This window comes from Apium graveolens, chromosome 9 (assembly GCF_009905375.1).
Source record: "Apium graveolens cultivar Ventura chromosome 9, ASM990537v1, whole genome shotgun sequence".
NCBI lineage: Eukaryota > Viridiplantae > Streptophyta > Magnoliopsida > Apiales > Apiaceae > Apium > Apium graveolens.
Window position 1 is genome coordinate 265,568,493 of NC_133655.1, and position 9,809 is coordinate 265,578,301.

The 9,809-nt window shown below is 40.1% G+C and overlaps 1 protein-coding gene across 1 annotated transcript; it reads right to left on the reverse strand.

The window, feature by feature from the left end:
• Positions 1-241: 241 nt before the first annotated feature.
• Positions 242-2,836, reverse strand: LOC141686976 (uncharacterized). The gene is made up of 3 exons (XM_074492095.1): positions 2,536-2,836; positions 1,646-1,865; positions 242-635 (listed from the first exon to the last, which is right to left on the reverse strand). The coding sequence occupies exons 1-3, from the start codon at positions 2,724-2,726 to the stop codon at positions 420-422; spliced, it is 627 nt and encodes a 208-aa protein (XP_074348196.1). The 5' UTR covers positions 2,727-2,836; the 3' UTR covers positions 242-419.
• Positions 2,837-9,809: the final 6,973 nt, after the last annotated feature.

Consider the following 9,809-nt stretch of genomic DNA (forward strand, 5'->3'; position numbering starts at 1 on the left):
TTAATAATCAGGTTTCTCAATTCAATCCCTTACCCATTGGGTCAAAAGCAGGTATTGTTCTGTCACGTTTTACATTATGATGGATGGAGTTTCCAGGACATCTAGCCTAGTCATTACAAGATTGAGGAGAGGAGGGGGTACCTCTAAGAAAAATGCTATTCTAACCTGAATCAACCTGATCTAGATATCTAATCGAATTTTGATAGATATTGATAATGAACCTATGTAGAACTTTCACGCATAAAAGCAAGACCAGGTATTAAAACAACTAAATTTCTATTCAATTTATCTTTTATTGTACAAAAATACGTTTGGTAAACTGATATCGAGTGAAAAAGTAGGAATAACTAGATCAGTAAGTTCCAACATTCAACATAACAAGGTACATCTGCCTCAGATACACTTCAATGGGCTTCAATCTAGAGATCGATTTTACCTGCCAAGTACCATGAGTGCATAGCGAGACTGCCAAAAGCCATTATATTGGCAAGAGAGGATAGTCCATGAATCATCCCAAATTTCTTGTTCATGGCAGCAAGTTTTGGATTCTTTTTTGCTACTTCTTGGTTTTTAGTCCACCCAACTTCCTCTCCAATGTTTGATTCTCTCTCAATCTTGTGCCTTTGTTTCATCATCTAAACCATAAAATAAGAACAAGAGGGTTAGACTCCAACAGGGGACAGAAGACACAACCAAATGTATAATGACGAATCAGTTAGTTAAATGCCACAAAGGCCGGAAAGATGAAAATAAATATAGCTTGTATTAAGTGGACGAGCAGGACTCTTAGCATTTTGTCATAAAAATACTGGAACTGAAAACATAAAAATGGCATATGGAAAAACATCATAACAAATAAAGCAAAATGCATTGTCAAATAACTATTTACCAGACTCATGCATGAAATACACAATAAGTCCAACTCAATCCACTTTTTATCTCTACGACTATAACTACTGGGGAAGTGTCTAAATTTTATATAAGATTTTTAATAAATATTTACTCATTATATTAGAGTAATAGCATTCGTTATGTTGAAAACCACCATTCTGATTTATCAAGTCAACTACAGTCCAACAAATAATAAAATCTAAGAAAATAGAAAAGGTAAAAGAGGCGAAGCTCTGGATAGTCCAAAATGCAGATGGGTTGCTGATAGCTCACATGTAAAACTTAATCTTTCTATTTCCATATAATTGTACCAAACTACCAATCCTATGGAGATATCACCTTTTCAAATTGAGGTAGTGCTGACCTGCTGTCATATGCAGATTACAGTACAAAGTGTTTGCATTCATCTAAACTGGAGTCTAAGAGTAGTTTCTGGATTTTGGTTATCTAAGTTACCAACACACAGAAAAGTTGCACATCAACTTTTTAAATCACAGCACTTAGAGATATAAAACCATATCAGACAATAGAAAAAAAACATTAATGCTGTTACTCGTATATGTAATTGATCAAAACATAGTTAATGGCTCCATTAAAGCTTAAGCTTCGGGACCAAAATGCTTGATAATAATAGTAGTACACTTTTGTAGAAACCCTAGTTCTTGTGTGTGTAAAAATTTAAAATTTAATTTTAACTAACACACTTTACAAGTTTAGTACAAAATGATTGGTAAAAGATATATTATATAAGTACCTCAATGGTCATAGGAGTAAAAATAAGGAGATTGCTCAGATTAAAAGCAAATGCTGAGAGCAAGAATCCCAACTGATACTTCTCAGAACTAGAGGAAGACTTCCATGGATGTGTATACCCAAAACAAGCCACTGAAGCTGCACAACAAACACCCACCATCGAAAAATACGCAGGAAACATCTTACTCTGCAAATTCCCAAACTGATGTCTTGGAAGATTCCTACGAATCAATAATATCAACAAACCTAATCAGAAATTCAATTCAAACTAAAAAAGGGCCTTCATAAAATCAAGAACATTAATAAACCCAATAACAAAATCATAACAAATTCGAAAAAGGGTTGGTAACATGAAGAAAATTAGTATATGATCCAGTTGTCTTCCTCTAACACCATAAGGGTTTAGACGAATTAGTTACTTAATATGGTATTAGAGCAACTCTGTTAATGGAGATCTAGGGTTCAAGTCCTCATTGCCCCGTTTATTTATAGATGTTTGTTATTTATCTGGTCAATTATGATTGAGGGGAGTGTTGTAGCATAGTCTATGATCCCGTGGTTTTAAACCGCATACTTAACAATTCAAATACAAGAACACTGATCAATCGTTCGAAAGGCTTTTCTTTAACCCCCTTAAGGTTTTAAACGGACATATTGCTTAACGACAACAAGACAAACTAAAAAAGGGGTTCTACAAAATCAAGAAAACTAACAAACCCAATTACAAATCTTAACAAACTAAAAAAAGGGTCAACAAAATAAATAAAATTAGCCCCTTCAGTTACAAAATCATAACAAACTACAAAAAGGGGCTTAATAAAATCAAGAAAATCAGCCAATTCAATTACAAAATCAAAACAGGATATTATAAAAAGGGTGTGAGTAAAATACTTGAACATGATGATACCACCAATAAAAGTGACCCAAAGAGCAGCACCCCAAGCAGTAGAAAAGCAAAGAAGATGAGTTAGTTTAACGAAAGTTGTGATCTTTGATGACTTTGATTCAAATGTTTCGGGTGAAAATAAAACCCCAATTGCTAGAAATGTTACTGCTCCGAGAAATCGAGTCATCCAACCCATTTTGATTGAATTTCAAGATTTGGGGGTTTGTGAGGGGCAGTGTAAATGAAGAAGAAATTGTAGCTGTGGTTGTTTGAGTCGATTGTTTATGACTATGTTGTGTTTCTTGAGGAGAACGATATCTATAAATTACGCCGAAAATCTCAACGTATTAATTTTATTTTATTTTATTTTTTATTTTTTATCGTAGGTAACCCGCAGCCGCTACCCTTTGTGTGCGCACTGGGTAAACCCTACGGGCTCACGCAATAGCCTGCAAACCACGTGAACCAAGGTAAACCGCATTTAAGCGACAGGCTCTGACTCAGGAGGTATAATCATAAATTCTCCTCCCGTGGGATTCGAACCTGTGACCAAGAGAACAATTTTCCTCTCTTTAACCAACTGAGTCAACCCTTGCGGGTGTTATGGATTAAAAACTAATATATATAATTGCTGTATTTAGTACTAAGGAACGTGAGCTTCGAGGCTCGATTTGACTGCTATTGTGTTTCGTGACTCAATCTGCCTTAACAAGATGCCTACGTACCTTGCTGATTGCCAAGGATCAAGTCAAAAAACGTAGTTCTGATTGGTGGGGGTGAGACCCCTTATATAGATGTTGGGAGTCCTTGAATTGGACTTGGTATAGGAGACTTGGTGGGTAAGTCTCATAATTAGAATGGACTTTGGAGTCCTAGATAGTAGGAAACTGATTCCTTATCCTTTTAGGTCCCCTTGAGGCTAATCTATAAGGATTTATATCCTTATCGGAACTCTTCTCAATAGCTGATTTTTCCCTTATTACGAAATTAATTAATAATCAGGGCTTTTGGGCCTTCTTTATTTCATCGGGCCTGATCTGGTCCATCAGGCTTAACCTTTCTGGTCTGAGTATCATATATCTTTTTATTGGGCCTAGCAGCCCACACCTTGCAGTAAATAAATTATACTATCATAATTTATTTATCCCTATCATTTGCCCCCCAACTTTTGGGAAACATTGATTAGGTTTCGCAGAAGTTAAATCTATTCGTTCCTTACAGGGTTTCGTTTTTCCGTAAAATATGGAGCGACCTACACATTTACAATTATCTTAATTTCCAGGAATTTTTCCCTTAATTTCTGGGTTTTCCCTAATTTTCTGGAATTTTTCCTTAATTTTCTGGATTTTTCCCTTAACTTCTGGGATTTATCCTTATTTTTCTGGATTTTCCCTAATTTCTGGGATTTATCCTTATTTTTCTGGATTTTTCCCTTAACTTCTGGAATTTATCCTTATTTTTCTAGATTTTTCCCTAATTTCTGGGATTTATCCTTATTTTTCTGGATTTTTCCCTAATTTCTGGGATTTATCCTTATTTTTCCTGGATTTATTCCTTATTCCTGAAAATATTAGTATTTTTCAGAAATTATTTAAGGAATTTCCTTATTTTTCCTGGATTTATTCCTTATTCCTGAAAATATTAGTATTTTTCAGAAATTATTTAAGGAATTTCCTTATTTTTCCAGGATTTATTCCTTATTCCTGAAAATATTAGTATTTTTCAGAAATTATTTAAGTAATTTCCTTATTTTCTGTAATTTTCCAAGAATTTTTCCTTCCCTTTTTCTTCTTTTTTCTTCCTTTTTTTTTATACAGATTTCGACCAGGAATCCATTCGACCAGGATCCTGGTCGAATTAACCTTCATATTGCCCTGGTCGACAGGGTTTCGAGCAGGATGTCTTCGACCTCAATTCCTGGTCGAATTTCGGCCAGAATTTTCTCCCCCTTTTTCCTTTTTTTTTTTTTTGGTCGACTAGGAATTTTCTCCCCTTTCGGTCAGGACTCTTGCTTTTTGACCGAATTAAGCTTCTTTTGTTGCCCAGGTCGACAGAATTTCAACCTCAATGATTTCGATCAGGATTCCTTCGTGTTTCCTGGTCGAATGGGTCTCAATTCTGGTCGAATTAAGCCTCTTTTTCAACCTTGATCGACAGGATTTTGACCTCAGGAGCTTCGATCAGGATTTCTTTGTATTTTCTGGTCGAATTGATCTTGGTCCTGGTCGAATTAAGGCCTTTATTTACCCTGATCGACATGATTTCGAGCTCAAGCCATTCGAACAGGACTTCTTTGTGTTTTCTGGTCGAACAGGTCAGGAATATACACATAGATTTGGGCCCTTAAACCTGGGCTGATCTCTGGGCCTCCCACATCAATTATTTAGGCCCTTTCCTGGGCTTGGTTCTTATTGGGCTAATCTTTGGGCCTAGTACTTTCAACTGGGCTACCCCTTTTTCTTTTGGGCCTCATTCATGCCCCTCTTTTTACCTGGGCTTTTACTTGGGCCATCTTCACTTAGCTGGGCCTTTTTCTAGGCTTGTATTTTGTTCAACTGTGTTTTGTTTTAAGCCCAAGCTCCAAATTCTTCTGGATTTTTCTGGATTCTTCCAGATTCTTCAAAAAAAACTCAAGTTTTCTTCTGATTTTTGCTAGAATTCTCTTGAATTTTCCAGGAATTCCCTGGATAATTCCAGAACCTTCCAACTTTTGGGCCCAAATGGGCTTTTTAAGGCCCATTATCCACTTTTTCTTCCTATATATAGGTGGGGGGAGTGTGCATTCACTTCACACTCTTCACTCTTCACCCTTCATTTCATCTCAAACTTTCTCCCCTTCCTTTCTTCCCTTAGCTTTTAGCATTTCCTTTCTCAAATCCCTTCCCTTAGTTTTCCAGCTTCAGGCTTTTTCCAGCTCAAAAATGGCTGACAAGAGTTCCGAGAGGGCGGCAAAGATAGCCTCGGCTTCAAAACGAGGTAAGGATATCGTGATCCGTTCTTCATATATGTCTTTAATCGATATGATTAACATTAGGGGGGATGAATATCCCTCCACTGCACATCTCGATTCCTTTAATCATTGTAATACTTGGCACAACATAGATTTCGATAAACTAAATACCCGTTATAACGTCCTTCCTCCTCTTAGATTAGTTCCAGTCTCTGGTGGTGACCGTACTTGCCACTGGAGACCCGACACTCTCTTCATTTATACAGATGCCCTTAATGCTGGGCTTAGGTTTCCTTTCCACCCTTTTATTCCTCATCTTTTAGCTGATTTACAAATCAACCCGTGTTAGCTTCCTCCAAACGCCTGGAGGAACATTTTATGTTTTATGGTTTGCTGCCTTAGGGAGGGCTTTCCTCTTTCTGTAGCTGTTTTTAGGAAGGTCTTTCAGTGTTACAATAGCTCTTCCAGTATCTGTGGCTGGGTCTATGTCAAGCAAAGGCCCAAAAGTAAACATATCTTTAACAACGCCTCTATTCCTGATAACAATCAAAATTGGAGGAATAGTTTCGTTGGGTTACGTTGGGAGAATGGTGACTGGGGCACACTTTTCCGATCTTCCTTCGGGAAGGTCAGTGATACTAGCCTCAAATCCATTCACTTAACTCCTGAGGAAACTATTATCTATAATGGTCTTACTCAGGACGATGGCACTACCACCAGCTGGACTCTTTTAGAGGAGTTCTCCCTCATTCACGTGGGACTATCCTCTGTTTCTCAACAGGGTATTTTTCTTCCCTTATCATCTTTATTTCGTTTCATGCATTATTAACATCACTTATTTTGTCTTTTGATTTGTTTTGCAGCTGCTAAGGAGATCAACGAGGACAACGTACCTCTCGTTGAAGAGACTGCTAGGATGAAAAAAGCCCGTCTTGCAGGCCTAGATACCCGAGGGAAGGCCACGGAGCCTAGTTTCTTGAGAACACACAAGGAGCCTATGGGGGAGGCTTCAACTGAAGTAGCTGAGGGCCACAACGCTCCCATCACTGCTGCTGTTCCTGCTGCTGCTGCTACAGGCGCCTTCCAGCCTCTCTGGGGATTTCGCCGAGGGGACACCGTGGTTGGATCCACGAAGCATGCATGGGATTGGTCCTACCATAGCGTGACACCCAAGGACTTTACTGATGTGGTGGCCACCCCTGATCTTGAGAGGATTAAGCTCATGGGAGCTCAGTCTCTGGCTTCGGTATGCCTTCTCTTTTTTGAACTTATCTTTCGTTCTTGTAGCATTTTCTTGCCTTATACTTTGTTAATTGCTTTGTTTCAGTCTAACGCCTACTTTCAAGGCACTGTGAGGCAAGCCGAGTCATGGAAGCAGGCTTCTGATAAGGCCGATAATGCCCTCAGGAGGCAACAGAAGAAGTATGCTACCCTGGAGAAGAAGCTCAAGCGCAAGGAGGAAGAACTCGGAGAGTCTAACGCCGAGCTGGTGGTACTTCGGGCGGAGAAGGATAAAGCTATAGACAACTATCTGGACTCGGAGGAGTTTGCCCAATCCATGAGGATTAGGGATGATTCAGTCTTTCCCGTGTTTTTTAGGACTGGTTGGGACACGGCCCTTGGGACTGTGAACGAGGCTTGTCCTGATATTAACCCGGCGGACTATGTCTGCCCTGATGACGAGGCTTTGCTGCAGAGGTTTTGTACCCGAGTAGTTGTCTCGGGTCATGTTCCTCAGGATCCACTCCTTCCTCCTCCCGAGTCTTCTTCCAGACCTGCTGATGATGATAGCTCTTCCTCCTCCTCCGAGACGACAGAGACATCCAGCGAGAGCGGAGAGGACGATGATATGGATGCCGAGGGTACTTCAGCTCCTTAGAGCTTTTTCAGCCCTGCGTGGCTTGTTTTATCCTATTTTCGAGACTTTATTTATCGAACTTTTGTAATATCTATTAGATCTATTTTATTTATCACCTTTCATGCTTGCATCCATGCATTTGGTTTTTATTTGTTAGGCCACAAACATACTTTGAAGAACTCATGAATTTCATAAAATTGTCTGGGATTCGTCCCTTACACAAGTAATAAAACTAAAATATATAAATCCTAAGCAAGCAAAGCTTCAAGGTGTTTTTCAACCTACTCGCCATCCTGACGAGTGAGAATCATATCCGGCTGCCCTACACATAGTAAACCTTCAGGTTTTGTGCATGCCAAGTTCTTGGGACTTCAAAACCATCCATAGTCTCTAGCTTGTAGGTTCCTCTACCTTGAACACTCTTGACTCTGTACGGCCCTTCCCAATTCGGGGCAAGCTTCCCTTTTTGTCCTACACCAGATGCTTCTATCTTCCTCAAGACTAGATCGCCTTGTTTAAAAAACCTTTCTTTAACCCTTAGGTTGTAGTAGAATGAAGCCTTTTTCTGATATTCTACTATCTTTGCATGTGCCGTATCTCGCACTTCATCGATCAGATCCAGGGCTAACTTCTGCCCTTCCTCATTTTCTTCTGCATTGAAAGCCTGAATCCTTGGAGAGGAATGTGATATCTCTACTGGAACTACTGCTTCTGCCCCATATGCCAACATGAAGGGAGTTGCTCCTGTCGTGACTCTACTGGTAGTCCTATAGGCCCATAATATGGGAAGTATCTCATCCACCCAATTATTTCTTGACTTCTCAATCCTTTTCTTTAATCCATCCAGGATTATTCGATTTGCTACTTCTGCTTGCCCATTAGCTTGTGGGTGAGCCACGGAGGTGAACCGTAACTCAATTTCATTTTCTTCACAATACTTCTTGAATTCCTCGTTGTTGAATTGTGTTCCATTATCAGTGACGAGGATACGGGGAATTCCATTCGGCACATAATGTTTTCCCACAGGAATTGTGCAACCTGCTTAGTTGTGATTTTGGCCAAGGGTTTGGCTTCAATCCACTTGGTGAAATAATCAATGGCTACAATTAGAAACTTCCTTTGTGTCGTGGCCATAGGGAAAGGCCCTAGAATATCCATCCCCCACATAGCAAAGGGAATAGGCGAGTTGGTAGAGGTCAGCATCTCGGGGGGTTATCTAATAACTGGTGCATGCTTCTGACAGCGATCACACTTCTTCACATATTCTTTGGCATCAGCCATCATTTCTGGCCAATAGAAGCCTAAACGGGTTATCTTATGAGCCAAGGCCCTGCCCCCCAAGTGTTGTCCACAAATACCTTCATGCACTACTTCAAGAGCCAAGCGTGCCTCATCGGGCCTGAGACACCTCAAGTAAGGAACCACGAAAGATCTTTTATACAGAATCCCATCTATCAAAGAGTACCTTAGTGCTCGAATAGTTAACTTCCGTGCTTCAGTTGCATCGCTTGGCAACCAACCGGTCTGAATGTGAGCCTTGATGGGATCAATCCATGATGTCCCCAAGCCTATGGGAGTCACTAGCTTAACATCTATGCTTCGTGTCTTCAAAACACGGAAGTACACACTTCCTGAACTTTCTTTAATCTCAGACGAAGCAAACTTTGATAACGCATCTGCCTTCACATTTTCTTCCCTTGGAATGTGTTCAACATGGCATTCATTAAATTGGGTCATCACAGCCCTTACTAGGCGTACATACTTAGCCATCGTATCATCCCTTGCCTCAAATTCTCCCTTTACCTGGGATATGATCAGCTTTGAGTCTCCACGGACCTTTAAGTTTTTGACTCTAAGTGTCCCAGCTAGACCAAGGCCAGCTATCAGGGCTTCATATTCTGCCTCATTATTTGTGGTTGGAAAGTCTAGCTTCATAGCATACTCAATCAAGAACCCATCAGGGCTTTGCAAAACCAACCCTGCTCCACTGGAGTTTGTTTTTGATGCTCCATCAAAATAGAGAACCCAATATTCTTTCTCATCCTTCTCTTTGCCCCCATTATCGACTTCCTTGTCTTGAGGTATGGCATCTTCCTGCCCCCCGACTTCTTGGTTGGGTATAGTACATTCCACCACGAAGTCAGCTAGTGCCTGGGCTTTTATTGCCGTACGTGGCTTATACTTGAGATCGAACTCTCCCAGCTCTATTGCCCACTTAATCAATCTCCCACTTGTCTTGGGACTGTGAATGATATTTCTCAGTGGCTGATTTGTCAGCACTTCAATCTGATGAGCCTGAAAGTATGGACGCAGTTTTCTCGAAGCCATTACCAAGGCTAGAGCAAACTTCTCAATAGTTGAATAATTCAATTCAGCACCATGCAAAATTTTGCTGACATAGTATACGGGTTTCTGGACTTTCAGTTCCTCCTTAACCAACACCGCGCTCAAGGCGCTCTCTGAAATAGCCA